Consider the following 15,435-nt stretch of genomic DNA (forward strand, 5'->3'; position numbering starts at 1 on the left):
AACTATGACGACAGCTGCTATAACTTTGAGAAGCTAGAAATCCACAGTGCAGATACAAGGAGGACTTTAAAAAGATAAATTAGATATTTAGTTATTACTGGAGGAATAATATGATACTGTGCAGCATTTACTGATCACCCTACTCACATTACATCACCAACAGTCATATATACACACCCAAAATCTATTATACATTATTTATCAGGTCATTGTTAATCCCAGACAACCTTCCCATGTTTGGAACAAAGGTTCACAAACCTGCAACTCATTTCAACTCATTGCTTTTGTTCTTTAAGTTCCTGTTTTTATCTTCTTGTTTAAACCTACCTTGCCATAAATAAGATTCTGATCATTTTATTGATTTATCTGTTGTCTGATTGGTTTTATCATGCGTGTGAGTGTTGGGAAATTGGATTGTGTACATAAACAAAAAAAATATATCTATACAGTGCTTCAACACAAACACCAAAAATAGCAGACATACCTAGACTAATTTAGTTTTCTATATTTAAACAAACAAGATCCAGTGAATTGGTTTAGAGCGGGTGACACAAAGGATGCATACCTGGAGGAGGGTTTAAATAGACACTGTTACAGGTCAGAAGTTTCTTAATGAATTGGAAATATTCCAGGCTGTATTGCATTCGGTTGTGCATGAATTGGACGTTCTGCTTGCGGACGCTGCACTCGATGACACCAGGCATCTTGACCTGATTTGGCTTGGTGGAGGAGATGGTCAGCTCTGAGATGTATTTGACAAGCTCGCTGTCCTTGTCCAGTGAGTCCATACGCTCATAGAATAGGATGTAGGCATTCCACCATCGCTTCTGCCTCCGGTAAGACATCCTTTTCATCATGTGATCGAATACCTCGCCCATGTATTCTCCTCCAAAGCACTGATTCTTCATCTCCTCCTCATCGTCCATTTTACACTCAGTCACGTCCCCATCGTCAAACTTATACCAGCGGTTCTTTTCACCATCACCCCCATTCCTTTGGATTATGTAGGAGTAGTAGTGTCCGCCGCTGGCCTGGCCTGAGTGGACCAGCACTCCCACCAGGCGATACTTGGAGCTGCCTGGGGGCGTGGGTTCAGAGGGCTCATTCTGTTGGATCACCTGGTTCTCTGGATTAACGTCATCACCCTCTAACTTGGCCACACCCGCTACCGTGTAAGGCTCCATGTCCAGCTCCCTGGGGAACTCAAAGTAGTCGTTGAACTTGATGGCACACTCCCGCTCCCAGTCGTAGTCAAAGCGCTTCAGCTGGATGGCGAGGACTGGCGGCAGCTTCTTAATCAGCAGGCGTTTCACCGTGTCCACCTGACAAGGAGAGCAAACATAAGATTTCTTTCCTTTTCTCGATTTCTTAGATTGCCTGTGGAGGTATATCATTTTAATCAGCCGTGTTAAAAGCCATTAATGTTGCCTCTGCTTTTCTGTGGCACATTGGCTGGCCACCAGTTGGGTTTTCCATTCTTACCTTCTTATTACACTTCTCACAGTGGTAGGCGTTGGCTCCCTCCAGCAGGTCTCCTTTAACATACTGCTCCATGGAGTCCAGCAGGTTCTGGTGGTTTCTGATGTCTACGTTGAGTGTTGTGAATGACTCCTCACACTCATACCTGGAAAAACAGACAGTTATTTAGCACAAAGAACCCAAAGGACAATTTAAGTTTTTCTTTCTGAAAATATGTAATTGTTTTCAGTAACCAAGCACAAAGAAAAGTTCTGAATTCACCTGTGGGGGCATCCCTGACAGATCTTCTGGTCAGCAAAGGACCCTCCCAGCACCTTGCTGAGCATGGCAGGGTGACCCAGAGCTTTCAGAGCTTCATCCAGACTGTCCACCAAAGAGTTGAAAAACTCCAGAGCATCGTGTTGCTCTCTCAAGTTCACCGGCTCACCCCATAACCTAAAAACGATGGAACAATTAAGACAATTAGATAATCAGCTGCAAAACAAGTAAAAACCAGTGCAAACCAATGTTACAGTGAATCTCTAATTTACCTGAACTGTTTCCAGAATCCCCTAGGGACATAATACTGCAGTCTGGACGCAGCCAGATGGCCAAAGATGACCTGTAGGTGGCGCAGGACCCCAATGTTGTACTCTTTCCTGTCCTCTGACTTACTAGAGGGCTTATCATCAAACTGATGGTGGTAGCTGAAAACCTCATCACGAGGATCCACGTTACTCTGTAGAGACAAAACGCATAAGTGAGACAAATAACCACTTCTCCCAGCATCCACATCAGTTAAGTATACTCTGGCTACCAAGTCATGGTGCTATCAAAATTGGGGAAGGGATTTAAGATGTAAGAGTAGAATGTCTTCAGTCTATGAAGCAAAATATTATTACTTTAAACTTTTCTTGTAATAATGCCCTCAGCTCCAAGCCCAGCCTACACGGCGTACCTGCCTGGAGTCGGCCATTTTGTCAGTCACTGAATGCTGAGAAAGGATGAAAATCTTCATCGGGCAAAAGCTTTAATGGAGCACAAACTCTCTCATTACCTCATTCTCCTGCTTCTCATCCCCTGACATGTCATCGTCCACATCAGTGCCTGTGCCCTCGATGGCCAGGATGCCATTGCGGATGGGAGGGATCATGTACAGCTGCTGAATGACAGAGTTCATATAACAGGTGGCCCCAGCGTTCTTCAGTCCTACAAAGCCTTTGTTTGGCCGTGGCCCCACCGGAGGCAAGTACTCCCACTCTGTCAATGTTTCACAACCTGGAGAGAGAGGGAATGAAAAAAACACACTCACATATACTGTACTGTCAATTTGACAGTGGGATCCAGCTGTAAAACTCTCCCTACCTAAGTAGTACATGTCAGTCAGAGTGTCGACTATCTGTTTGAGGTTGCGAACACAGCCGACCGCCAGTGCTACCAGGAGCTCAAAGCCTGCGTTGATGGAAGCAGGGGTGCTGCACACTGGGATGGCTTGCTCAGTAGGAAATTCCCCGCTTTTCATGTACTGCAGGTAAACATTTGATGCTGGGAAAATGAAGTCATCAATCAGCTCCTAAACAAGAAGAAAATTAGATAATTTTAGTCACACTATGAGAGAGAAAAACGATTTTTATTTTACCAGTTTCATGTACGATCTGGTTATTGTACCTTAATGAGGTTCGCTCCTCCCTTCTCACAGCCAATGTAATACTTCTTCTCTGGTGTCTGGAAGGCTAGAAGTTCTTTGGTGACCCCAAGGTGTCCCTCCAGGATGGTCTCCTCCACACCAGTCTCCCCTGTCCTCTTAACCTCGTCCTAGAAAAACAAAACATTATGTACCATCAAATCTGCCACACTATCACAATGAAAGTGAAACTATAGATAATCTTGTTGAGATATTACAAAATATTGGATTAAAATATAATCATGAATATAAGGTTAAATGGGAAGCTTTACCCTTATCCTCTTCAGCCAGTCAATCTCATTGTTGAGCAGCACCTCAGCATTTGGCAGGTTGATGTTACTGTTATAGGCATAGTTCAGCAGATGTCTGAGCAACGTGAAGTAGTCCCCAGCATGTTTGGCTCGCTCCTTGGCTGTACTCTGAACAGAGACATAAGAAATTGAATGGAATTAAGATCCTCGTAATTTATTATAATTAACATCATACAAGATGCCAGATATATTATTTAACAAAACTTGGCATATAGTAACTAACCCCCAACACAGTAAAGAGGAGGGTGATGAAGAAGAGGAGGGGTCGATGGCCCATACAACACCGAGTTGCCATCAGGAAAAACTGCTCCTGAGCCATCTGACGAACAGATCTGTCAGAGTCAGATAACAACATCAGCATCATTATATACACTCTAAACTATAAGAAGGCAGATGATGATGGGGCTGTTCCATCTGTTTCAGTCAGTTGAAATCATACTGATTTACTTACTTGCTGTGGCAGTGTAGCAGCAGGTCTATGATGAAGGTCTGCCAAGCCTTCTCCTTACTGAGTGTGTCCAGAGCCGTGGGCATGAGGGCGAAACACAGTGTCATCACTTCCAGGGCCTCGCAGCACACCTGCTCATCTTCCCCATCTGGCTCCTTAGCTGCATTTGTCTGATGAGAAAAGGGAAAATGAATAACAGTGAGAAATCATACATACAGCATTGGAATTTTTAAACTCCTCCACTAAGTTCACTGATTTGGTCTTTTGGTTGTGCTTGGCTTTTAACATGAACTGATGTGCAGTAAGGGTTGTACAACCTTTACTCTAATGTGCTCTTATTTCCTATTCAAATGATGATAGCTTTGATGTTTAGTAAATATTTGGACTACAGTCAACATAACTCATTTACTCATTTGCAAAAGAACGTTTACCTTCTCGTATATTTTGCTGATTTCTTCATTGGAGCTGAAGACGAGCTGCACCGTACCACAGCCTGATGCCCACACAATTTTCTGTACTGCTCGGATCACACAAATGTCTGGGATGTACTTTGATGCCTGGAAGAAATTCTGGTGAAAAAAAAATGGTCCCATAAAATCTACTATAACAAACAGTGCCACTGAACTTTGCGTACAACCCACATTAGTACTTGTCACACAATGTCTATTATAAGGATGATAATAATATCTTGTTTTAGTTACCTCATCAGAAATCTGCTGGGCCAGGCGGATGGCTACATTGCGCAGCATGCATTCTGACGCAGGGTTGGGGATGTTTTGCAGGGCACTCTGGAGGACCAGGGCCTGGTCATGAGTGGCCTGGTTTATCTGTAAAAAAGGAAGTTAATAAGTGGGGCAAAAGATGCAGACATGTCAACAGAAATAAGACAGCCACATACAGAGGAACTAGTTATACAGGTATGGCTCAGTGTGAGTTATGTGTGTGGCCTAACCGGAGAGACAGGAATATTTCCCTCAGCATTGGGCTGGCAGGCCTCAGCCACAGCCTTCACATGACCAAAGCCCACAGAGGTCAGGAGGAGCTTGGCAATCTTTAGAGCGTTGAGGTACGCCCCACGTCTTGTCTCCATATCTGCTGCTGGTAGAAAGTTGTTCCTGGTGAGCATGCTCAGCACCAGGGGTAGCCCACCACTCTTCAAGAAGTTGTACTGGAAGTCACTGGCATCCTCGCCAAGAGTGGCACTGGCAGGCATCAGTAAAGCATACACAACCTGGAACATGACCACATTGTATAAATTGAGACACAAGAAAAAAAAAATACTCGGATTCCATGTTTTGCTCTTAATAGCTCCAACTAAATTGTTATGATTGCTACTGGGGTCGTGGCATTGTTGCTCAGATCCCAATTATCAAACAATGATACATAAGAATATCTTAGACTAGTCAGGTTCAAAATGCAAAAATCTGGTTTTCAGGGCAGATAATAAATCAGTTTGTGATGCAAAAGGTACATCATCACTCACCTCAATGAGGTAGAGCACTTGTGAGGGGGAGGGGCCGAAGAAGCGGGAGTCCAGTGAGGGGCTGAGGCTGTTCTCACCAAGTTTGGCGTGGTCCAGACACACAGCTCTCAGATTCTCAACTGTTGTATTATCTGAGGATACAAAAACATGGCACTGAGCTACCATTGCCTGTGTGTACTTGTGAAGGTTTACGTTTCAGTCAAATTAATTGGTTGAAAACAGCACAGGTGCATCTTTACCTGGCGGCATGAGTTTCATAAGAACTCGAGCGCCATCTCTAAGCAGGGGCATTTTGAGGTTGCAGCCCAGGTCAGCCACCTGCCACAGGAAGGAGATGTAGCGCAGATGCAGCGACATAATCTGTAGAATAAATAATGTATTAGATTATATTAATAATACGTTGATATAGAACTGCTGTTATCACTTCAACACACAATGACAAACCTCATAAATTAAATGTAACAAAACACTGTGGTCAACATCAGGGTAAGGCAACATTAACATTTTCAATTTTAAAAATGACATTGTTTAAGAATTGCATCCCTAGAAACGAACAGTAAGTTGGGGATTGGTCCAAATTCTTGCTTTCACAAAAATAGCTAATGCACAAAATCTGTCCAAGGCCCCGAACACACCTGGTATTAACAGCCGTCCTAAGATATCTGTATTGTTCTTTAGGCTGGTAGAATCTGTCACCATTTACTTAATTGTATTGGACTTGGCTGTAACTCTGTTTATCCCTGAAACTGCAAGAGTGTTTTGTGGATTCAAACACTTCACCCACCCTTCCATTGACATACTGGTGATTAATTAATGAGGGTGAATTATCCCTTTAATACCAGGTGTGTACGGAGCCTCATAGTAACCGTTATCATGGCTGTTTGGAAGTAATGTCTGCATGTATGAAGGTATTACAATATCTGTGCGGTAAACTCACCACACCAGGAAGACAGCCCTCAACCTCAGGGTTGGGCCCATCGCTGAAGTGGTTGCCGTGGTTACCAGGAGAGCCAGTGGATGAGTCAGAGGAGCTGTCTGGGCTTGAAGGCATGTTGGCACTCACCTGTGTCAGCTTGGCCGTGATCAACTATATAAAAAAACAGGAAGTCTGAGTTAATGTTTATGTTATGTGTGGAGCACAAAGAAACACACAGATCATTTCTGGCTTTAAGATCTGACTTAATATGCACAAAATGGCTAGGATTATTATTTGAATCCATTATGAATTGTGAGTGAATCATTCATTATATTGACATAATAGAGTACCAGAGTATCAGGGGAGTCCATATTGTTACCGTTTTGTCCTTCAAGTTGAGCTGTCCAATTAACTTCCTGTCATCAGCCGGATCGACCACCTCGCCACCAATAAAGAGCTCTATCTTGGTATGTGCAGCGTTTGCCTTGATCCGAGTCAGGATGCCACGGCGAACTGAGCCAATTGTGTCATTGGTGTGTGACCAGATATCCAGGTCATCTACCTGACGCCCCTGGTTGGGAAAACGCACGATCAACGTGATATGCTTCCCACGGAAGGCTCTGCAAGAGAAATGGATTTAAGAGATTAAGTGAAACAGTAAAATCATTGCACCTTTTTTTTTTATCTAACCAGGTGTTGTGAATAAAGCAAGATAGCATACACACTAAATATGGAAAACCTAGGTATTCATTTATGTTAAACTAATACCTTTAGACAATTTCTATGTGATGTTTTAAAAAACAGTGGGTAATTATGATTTTGCTTATTCTAGTCATTATATAATACAGAGTCATTAACTGTAAAGTATATATGTTGAATTGGAGTACATTTTCCTGTGAAAGCTTCAGCCAGTTCAGCAGCAATATGGTTAAATTTGTTATGATAAATGCAGTACTGTGTTTCATTGTAATTGTACCTGGACATGGGCAGTATAGTCCTCTCCTCGTGGTAGTCACTGTCACACTCATTGATGTACTCTTTGAGCACAGTAAGAACTCGCACCATGCGGATGGCTTCCTGACGGGCACAATTGATGCTGTCTTTGTCTCCGTCCAACACACACAGGGTGTCGTAGGAGGCCTTCAGACGGTCAAAACATGACTGGATGAAATCTTCATGAATTTCAACCTACAGGGAGGGAACGGGTACAGCAATGAAGACAAACAAATTATTATTACACCAAATTATATTTGAATTAACCTCCCAATATTAAATATTTTCTAGGAAAGGGATAAGAAAAAACGAAATTCTGTGAAACAGAAGAGTTAACCTGTACCTGATTAACTTGTAGTTTGGGTCCGAGGTTGGTATAAATCTCTTTTAGCAGGTCTATTGCTCGGCTTGCGATATCATCACTTCCTTGAATCACCACCTGGGAGAGAGAAGAATACACATGTTTTTTCAAGCAGTAAGTATTTTCAATCTAGATTCTCCAAATTCCCCTCTGCTACCAGAGAAATTGAATTCTCAATATTGTCAAGAGAATTTATTTGTAAACAAACAAATGGTGGTAAATCTCCTCATCCTTACAGTCGCACCAAACTAAATCTGGGGGGAAGAGAGGATCTCAAGTAAATGGGAATATTCTCATACTCTGACCACTTGACAACTCCTATTTTGTTGATAATTTAATTCTTACATCAAGGCTACAATTAGTTATTACATTATTACAATAAAAGTTAAAACTGTTGTATTTGTGTGCCTGTTGCACCAAATCTCCTCACCCTCCAAAGGTAGTCCAAGCCTATTAGTTCCAGGTCATCCATCATGTAGGCCCTGCGCTTTGCTACCAGCTTGCCTTCCCTGCAGTTGACAGCCTTGAAGAACCTCTCAAAGCACTTCATGCCATTCTCCGTCAGCAGAGACGGGTCCAACTGCAGGACGTTGTTCTCAAAGAAGTCCTTATTGATGTCCGGGTCCAGGTCTGGCTCATCACCCATCAGCTTGGAGTACCTATTGGGTGGCAGGAAAGTAACAAAGCATTCAGACCAGACATGTCTGCTGATTAACAAAGGTAAGAGATTGAATTTATGCTAAAAGCGAGAAGAGATCAAATTGAACAGTACCATTTGAAGCAGGCCTCACGGTCACAAAGGAACACTGCATTCTCAGCCAGACACTTCCAGATCTGCTTGGCCTGAGGGGCACAGAGCCACAACTGGCCATCCTTTAGCAAGAACCTGACAGAAAATGAACAAGAAAAAAAATCAATGTTGGCCTGAACATAAAAGAAAAGGTACTTGTGAAGGTCACAGAGTTGGTTCCAGACTTTTATCATAACTGCTGCTTGGCTGAAGTTTCTGGATTACGCCTGCTTCTACCCATTTATCCAAAATTGTCCTTGAACATGGCACTTCAACTGGGCAACAACGTCTAGGGATACTGTATGCCTAAATACATCAAGCTGATTACTCTTAAGAGTTTGATTTTGAATGGGTAGGATAGTTACTAGGTGGATCTAGTTGCAATACATCAGCAATTTATTATAGCTGATCTGAGCAGTAATTATTTCCCCACGTGTACATAAATTGCAGCAATTAAAAAGCAAGTTTATACATTAGATTTCTTCTTTTCCCAGTTGTGGAAATAGGTTTCAGGAAACTATACACCCTTGTTGATTATATACATTCAAGGGTGAGAAGGTTTAAGTTGTACCTCAGGAAGTTGAGCCGCTCCTGTACTTCCTGGACATGGCTGTAGCGGCTTCCTGGCCTGACAGTCTGGGGGTCAAACTCAGCTTGCTCTTCTGTAAAAGCACATACATGACCAGTCAGACTGCATATAGTACACACCCCTGATTCAAATGCTGTATGTGTGGGAAATGAAATGTGAGACTAACACAAGGAGCCATTTCTGGCTATGACAAAGTACCTTTGGAGAACTGCCTCATGGTCTCCATGTAGGCTGAGAGATTCTCAGCCACTAGGGTCACCAGAGCGTGATTGTGCTGCAGCTGGTTGATCAGGTCATGTCGGTAGAACACATGAGGACTTCTCTGGGTTTGACTGAGGAGAGAGTAGCAGGAGCAGTGGTGAATGTAAGGGGGACAAAAACGTACAGGAAGTCAGGAAGCAAAAGACTGAAAAAACAAAGTGTGATGAAGCTGACATCAAATACCTTTAGTAATAATTTCTGGATAAGAAAACTTAAAATGACTGATTTTTAATTTCTTTCAGGGACATAAAGAAAGCAGCTCTTGGTGTTTTGCATGTGTGTGTATATATGGGCCATAGAGTAACCAGCAGAAGAAGTCATATCAATAAAGGACATTTCCTGCCTTGTCTCCACCATGAAATTATGTTTTGGGATTTGAAAATCAAACAATGGGAAAATAACCTTGATTTGATTTTTAACTATCATATTACAAAGAGCCACATGGGAATCTGAAACATATAAACTATGTTTTGGATTGCTGATGACAATTTTACGAAAGGAAAAAGGAAGTTAGTCATATTATGAGCCAAGTGGACTAATTAGCAGTGGCTACACAGTGCAACTGCTACTCACATTCGCGACTCATTTCTCAGGTCCAAATTTGAAATACGTTTGAATAAGTGGGTCGAAGGCATGAAATACCCCTGATATTGACTTGCATTGAATGATTTGAGCTGAAAGGAGCTGGCATCAGGAAGAATGGGGCTCCATCTCAAAAGACCTTTCACTTAGTTGTGTAATGAACATTATTAAAGGACCTTTCTGTGTATGTACTATAACTTGTATTCAGTACTGAGAAATTGTTATTTATAAAGGATGTAACCACGGTTTCTACATAGTTTTTTTACTTTATCTAACCTGAAATGCATGCATGTATGTGTGAATCTTACAAAAAATAATTCACAATGAATCTCAATGCATTTTCTAATTGATTGAGTCCACAAAACACTTCTGGAGTCTCAGGGGCAAATTTAGTTAGAGCAGAATACAATACACCATTGACTTCAATTGGAAGTCAAAAGGTGAGTCCTTCAGACGTAATAAAAAAGAAAAACCATAACATGCCTCCATGCTGGTCGTGTGGAGTCATCAAAGTGTCCGGAAGCCCCGGATTCAAATTTGACTCGAAAGGGAGTCATTTGCACCAAGCTTTAAGCCTAAACTTCGTCAGAAATGTCCACTATCTTAGACACTTCTGGTGGAATTTTAGGCTCAAAACACAGTGGAAATGACCTTGTTTCGAGTCAAATTTGAATGTTGGTGTAAGCAGACACCGCACGAGCAGTATGGAGGCATGTACGTTTTTTCTGATGTTTATTACGTTTGAAGATAAGTCACTAATGTCTTCAATTATATGGGATTCAGGTTCTTTCACTGTTTACCCCTGAGACTCCAAAAGTGTTTTGTGGACTCAAACACATGACCCAACCCCCAATCAGCACAGTGGTGAGTAAAAAGTGAGTGAATTTTCATTTCTGGGTGGACTATCCCTTTAGGGAAGGTTTTGTTTCATGCTTGACTAAGTCTCAAATGTAGAAGTTTAAAAAGGGGCTTGACTGAGGAAGGAGTCATTTGAGATGAAACCCAAGAAAGAATTGCTTAGGCAGATTCATGGCAAAGGTTTTACATTTTGTATAGTGTTCATTATTAACATGTCAAAGAGAAAGTTAGACTTGACGTAACACAGAAATAGGTAGAACCCTGTAATTAGCGCTCAACTTACCCCACTAAGTTCGTTTGTATGTTAATTGGCATTTTCTTTCTGAAAAACAACAGGCATGTGTGCTACATATTTTCTACAGTGACTATAAGGAAAAACACTACTTTAAATCAAAACAATTTTATGATGCACAAAATGATCTCAAATAAATCTGAAACTAGTTTCACATATTTTCAAAGTAATGTTAAAATAAATGATGTATTTACTCAGGCTGTAAACCCTAGTTAAAATGTCTTGTGTTTAAGTATTTCAGTAACCTGACAACTTTCAGTCCAGCTAACACAATTTCCCTGATATCTTTTCAAGTTACACTTGGGCTTTTCTTACTCTGGCGAAAATGTCTGCTGGGAAAATTACCTCTGAATAAAAACTATACAACTTCTAGAGTTTATTGAACTATTACTTAAAGGCTAGCTAACTGTCGAGAAAAAGAACTACTCTGATTGTATAGGATCGAAGCTGAGTCCATCAACATACTCCAGCACCTTCTTTCAACTGTTTACAACATTGTTTACTTTGTTTCAAAGCAAACAATGTATCTGCACCTTTCAGCTCCTTTCAATGTACTCAAATGAAATATGAACGTCCCTTGGGCCAAACAATCATAACTAAAAAAAAAAAAAATTGTGGCTAACAATCTCTAATGTTTGGTTTAAGAGGTCTCATGACCACACTTAGTGGGAGATTCTGTAAGAGCATACCAAAACAATTAAGTCTAGTAGTTAAGAGCAAAGTTTAATTCAGTGAGAGAAAATGTAGTAAATGTTTAGTGTGCTGCTCGGCCCTGTGGTTAGCACTGATGGTTAATTTGTTTACTGGGAAAATTTGCTGATCTGTTGAGGACACTTAACTTCTCACATAACCTACTGTGCTGGACATAAAAGCATAAAAGTTGGCATGCCTCAGCCGCAAATGTCATAAATGCAAGAAATGTCAGAAAGTTAAAACATGATGAGTGTCTTTATCATGGGTTTTCATGCATTATGTACAAAATAAATACAAAAAATTCTGAGTAAACACTTAAAACAATGATAATAAAATAAATGCTTCATACTTGCCAAATTCTGATAAACCTCCTGTATGTTTCTGCAGTATAAAATTGATTTCTATCATGAGCTTACCTAAGGTTTTGAGGAGCTTCACCAAAGAGGCTACAGATTTCTCTGATTTGCTTCAGGGCAGGGATCACCCATTTATCGTTGGTCCGTAGTTCCTCTATGAAGCGATCTATCCATTGGATTTTCTGTGTGTCTCTGTCCTGTAAGTAAAAATTAAACATCAGTAATTGGAGTTTAATAAGCTCCCTGTTATTTTACATGCGTTTAAACACATTCACCAACATCACCCCCACATGTACCTGTGAGCAACTGTAATCCAAAATCTTGATGTGAGCACTAAGAGCCTGGTCCATGATGTCTACAGGCACATCATCGCTGTGTGCCAGGTTCCACAGCAGGTTGAGGACCTTGTGGGCCATCACACCATCCTTATCATCCTCAGCCAAGCGCCGGATAAGTTCCAGCAGCTTTTCACGCTGCTTCTTGCTGGCATTGGTCCAGCTTGCCTGCACAAGACCAAGAACCAAGTCCAAAAGTTAAAATTGAGGCTACAGCCGAACGCTGTTGTGATGTAAGAATTAAACTGCAACGTCATTAAACCAGAGTTCAGACATTCAGTACGCTGTGTACAAAAAGTCTTTATAATCTGTGACTGATAACTGCAACTCTTACTCACCTTGAAACAGTCAAAGAGGTGATCGAGCTGCTCAGGTGAGAAGTCCCATGCCAGCTTGGCCAGAAGGTCATGGACATTCTTCACAATAGCCTCATGCTTACCAGCCTGCAGATGCACAGACAACAACCACCATGCTGCGTTAATGAAATAGATCTAATATACACGCAACATTTTAGCCACGCAGGGTTATGCTGCAGTTGCAATGTTGACAAATGGTGATTAGCAGTAGGAGTCGTGTTCGAAATTTACAATATGCAGTTGTGCTTCAGTTACAAGAAATTGAGCCATTAATTCAACCATTTCCCATTAAATGTAATCTTCTCCTGCAAATCCCACTTTTTCTATGTGTATTCTATTGTATTTAAGGCTTTATCAAATTTCAGTCAGTATATATTATAGAATGAGAAGTGAGAATACACAATTTAACATTAAATAAATACATGAATCGGGAAAAACAAACATATGCCTCTGTCAGTTCATTCAAATGTTACATATAAAATCTTAAAACATTCTGAACATTTATCCTCAGTTCACGTTTAATTGGCATTTGCTACTTTATAGGCCGATCAATTAATCATTAGAATAACACTCAAACTGTTCACTGCAGTTTACCTGTGCAGCCCAGATATTATCCAGATCCTGCATTGTAAGAGCTTTCTCTTTGATAACGAAGCGAAGGATCTTCTCCAGTTTCTCGACATACTGCGGCTGGTGCAAACTGTCCCTGAGCACAATGGACAGGATGTGGTTCTGCTGGATCCACTCCTGATGTAGAGTGAAGCGACATAAAGGAGAAATAGATTTTTAGGAAAAAAGAGGTTGTTAAGATGCAATATAATAGTAAAGAGCTGTGGTGAGTTTACCGCCATGCGCTCTGCAGTCAGCCACTCCTCCTCCTCAGGGTTATGCCGATGAGTGTAGTAGGACACACTGGAGATCACCTTGTTAACTTCGTTTAGTGCATTCATTTTGCCATTAAAAGAAGAAATTTGCAATAACCTGGTGATGAATGAGAGTTTGTTCAAGTCAGAATAATAACTGTACAGCAATTTGATGGAAAACCTTGATCAGATGAAAATAATTTAGATAAAGACTTTACTTACCTAAGAATCATTTTTAACCTAAAAATCTCTAAATTCTTCACGGTCTCCTCCTGCCCCGGTACACGAGAAGCCAGATTCTTCAGAGACTTGATTATCATGGACAGTGCGTCGTTTTTGGCTTCATTCTTTGCCTCTTTCTTCAGCTCCTCATCTGTGAGATTCTCTAGAAACTGAGGAACCATCTCGATGACTGGAAGGAAGTACTTCTTTACCGTGTGCAATGTGAGGAACTCATAACACTGGCCAAAAGGCCTGTAAGGAAAAGAAGACAAAATCAGTGAACAAAAACTTGTAACGTGACCACTACACAAAAGCACGCCGACATCATTTTCATTCTCACTTGATAAGTGCAGCGATGATCTGGACGTTCAGTGCTTGGCCGCTCATGAAGCGATCGTGCAACATTTGAAACCCGTTTAACGTGCCAAATTTGTTTATTAGGTCGACCAACCATCCCTGTGAATAGGAAACAAGAGAAAAGGATTAGTTTGAAATAAGTAAAATAAATGATCAACTCCCCCTTCCCCCAGGCTTTTAGGAATACATCGTTTTTAAAGGGGGACGTTTTAAAAAGCCTGTTTTTTGCAAATCAATGATGTAAAGTTTATAAAGTAGTTGTGTTGTAGTTACATGTTTTAGAGTGACTGATTGGATGTAAACCTTATTAATAAAATAGAAAAGACAAACACAGCTAAATCTGCCCTAACACAGTGAGGCCCTATTTAGCCATGGGCCCCCTGCCAGCAGAGGCAGACAGTGAGCAGTGCTGCAGTAAAGTTCATACTGACCCCATGCCCACGCTGCATTCATCACTCTTTCACTGTAAAATTCCTATTCTCTTGAGTGTACACCTCTTTTACACACTATGCGTGCATATTATAGACTGTTAGTTATTTTTTATTTTCTGTCTTTTACACACAAGGACTGTCTTAATCTCACAGGGCCCCAAAGGTTAAACTAAAATACTTCTCTCTGGATTTAGCTAACAAGGAAGAGAGACTGGCTGACTGTCATTCAGAGGAAAAAAACTGCTCTCGACACTTTTTTCGACACACGAAGTAGTGAGTATTTATCTCAAATGAATCAAGTAATAACGTGCACAATCTAGACTGTTAAGAGTGTATTTCACCAATAATTGGATCATAATTTGTAACACAAAGAGTTATGAGATACATTTTTGAGAGAAAAGTTCAGGAGTCAAAAGTTCCCATTCTTATGTTTGGGCACTCATCACAGTGATTCACCTTGGGAGATCGTGGGTCTGGTGGTCGGGCAAAGAGCTCGTCGTCAGCCAGCTGTGCTCCAGCGGGGACCGTCTCAGAGGGCCTTGTGCCATTATAGATGTGGAACTTGCAGTGAGGGTTGGCGGCCATGGCCAGAAGCTCTAGTAGAGGGAACCAGTCCTGAGAGAGCTTGGCCACACACAACTCCACCAATCGGTGTGTGTTATTGATAATACACCTCTGTAGAGGAAGGTTTTCAGGTGGGAGAAAATGCACATATTGACTATTAGACATCGAAAGACAGAGAGAACCCCAAGGATAGCTGGAAAAGGTCCTTGCTGATGAAAACAACTTTGCAGTT

General features: G+C 41.3%; 1 protein-coding gene across 1 annotated transcript in view; it reads right to left on the reverse strand.

The window, feature by feature from the left end:
• usp9 (ubiquitin specific peptidase 9) overlaps nucleotides 1-15,435 on the reverse strand; it is a 36,747-nt gene that overhangs the window by 9,030 nt on the left and 12,282 nt on the right. Inside the window, exons 6-37 of the mRNA XM_061087944.1 lie at nucleotides 15,096-15,314; nucleotides 14,192-14,307; nucleotides 13,852-14,103; nucleotides 13,612-13,747; nucleotides 13,361-13,513; nucleotides 12,749-12,853; nucleotides 12,372-12,578; nucleotides 12,136-12,272; nucleotides 11,018-11,056; nucleotides 9,232-9,365; nucleotides 9,016-9,106; nucleotides 8,427-8,540; nucleotides 8,085-8,313; nucleotides 7,637-7,732; nucleotides 7,277-7,488; nucleotides 6,680-6,920; nucleotides 6,322-6,471; nucleotides 5,624-5,744; nucleotides 5,385-5,515; nucleotides 4,854-5,132; nucleotides 4,603-4,728; nucleotides 4,333-4,470; nucleotides 3,905-4,071; nucleotides 3,677-3,785; nucleotides 3,415-3,561; nucleotides 3,127-3,273; nucleotides 2,824-3,031; nucleotides 2,516-2,736; nucleotides 2,010-2,197; nucleotides 1,741-1,914; nucleotides 1,483-1,624; nucleotides 566-1,322 (exon numbers count right to left, since the gene is read on the reverse strand). Of these exons, the coding sequence (XP_060943927.1) occupies nucleotides 566-1,322; nucleotides 1,483-1,624; nucleotides 1,741-1,914; nucleotides 2,010-2,197; nucleotides 2,516-2,736; nucleotides 2,824-3,031; nucleotides 3,127-3,273; nucleotides 3,415-3,561; nucleotides 3,677-3,785; nucleotides 3,905-4,071; nucleotides 4,333-4,470; nucleotides 4,603-4,728; nucleotides 4,854-5,132; nucleotides 5,385-5,515; nucleotides 5,624-5,744; nucleotides 6,322-6,471; nucleotides 6,680-6,920; nucleotides 7,277-7,488; nucleotides 7,637-7,732; nucleotides 8,085-8,313; nucleotides 8,427-8,540; nucleotides 9,016-9,106; nucleotides 9,232-9,365; nucleotides 11,018-11,056; nucleotides 12,136-12,272; nucleotides 12,372-12,578; nucleotides 12,749-12,853; nucleotides 13,361-13,513; nucleotides 13,612-13,747; nucleotides 13,852-14,103; nucleotides 14,192-14,307; nucleotides 15,096-15,314 (5,686 nt within the window). The remainder of the gene's footprint in view (nucleotides 1-565; nucleotides 1,323-1,482; nucleotides 1,625-1,740; nucleotides 1,915-2,009; nucleotides 2,198-2,515; nucleotides 2,737-2,823; nucleotides 3,032-3,126; nucleotides 3,274-3,414; nucleotides 3,562-3,676; nucleotides 3,786-3,904; nucleotides 4,072-4,332; nucleotides 4,471-4,602; nucleotides 4,729-4,853; nucleotides 5,133-5,384; nucleotides 5,516-5,623; nucleotides 5,745-6,321; nucleotides 6,472-6,679; nucleotides 6,921-7,276; nucleotides 7,489-7,636; nucleotides 7,733-8,084; nucleotides 8,314-8,426; nucleotides 8,541-9,015; nucleotides 9,107-9,231; nucleotides 9,366-11,017; nucleotides 11,057-12,135; nucleotides 12,273-12,371; nucleotides 12,579-12,748; nucleotides 12,854-13,360; nucleotides 13,514-13,611; nucleotides 13,748-13,851; nucleotides 14,104-14,191; nucleotides 14,308-15,095; nucleotides 15,315-15,435) is intronic.

The sequence above is a fragment of the Limanda limanda genome, chromosome 16 (genome assembly GCF_963576545.1).
Source record: "Limanda limanda chromosome 16, fLimLim1.1, whole genome shotgun sequence".
Classification (NCBI taxonomy): Eukaryota; Metazoa; Chordata; class Actinopteri; order Pleuronectiformes; family Pleuronectidae; genus Limanda; species Limanda limanda.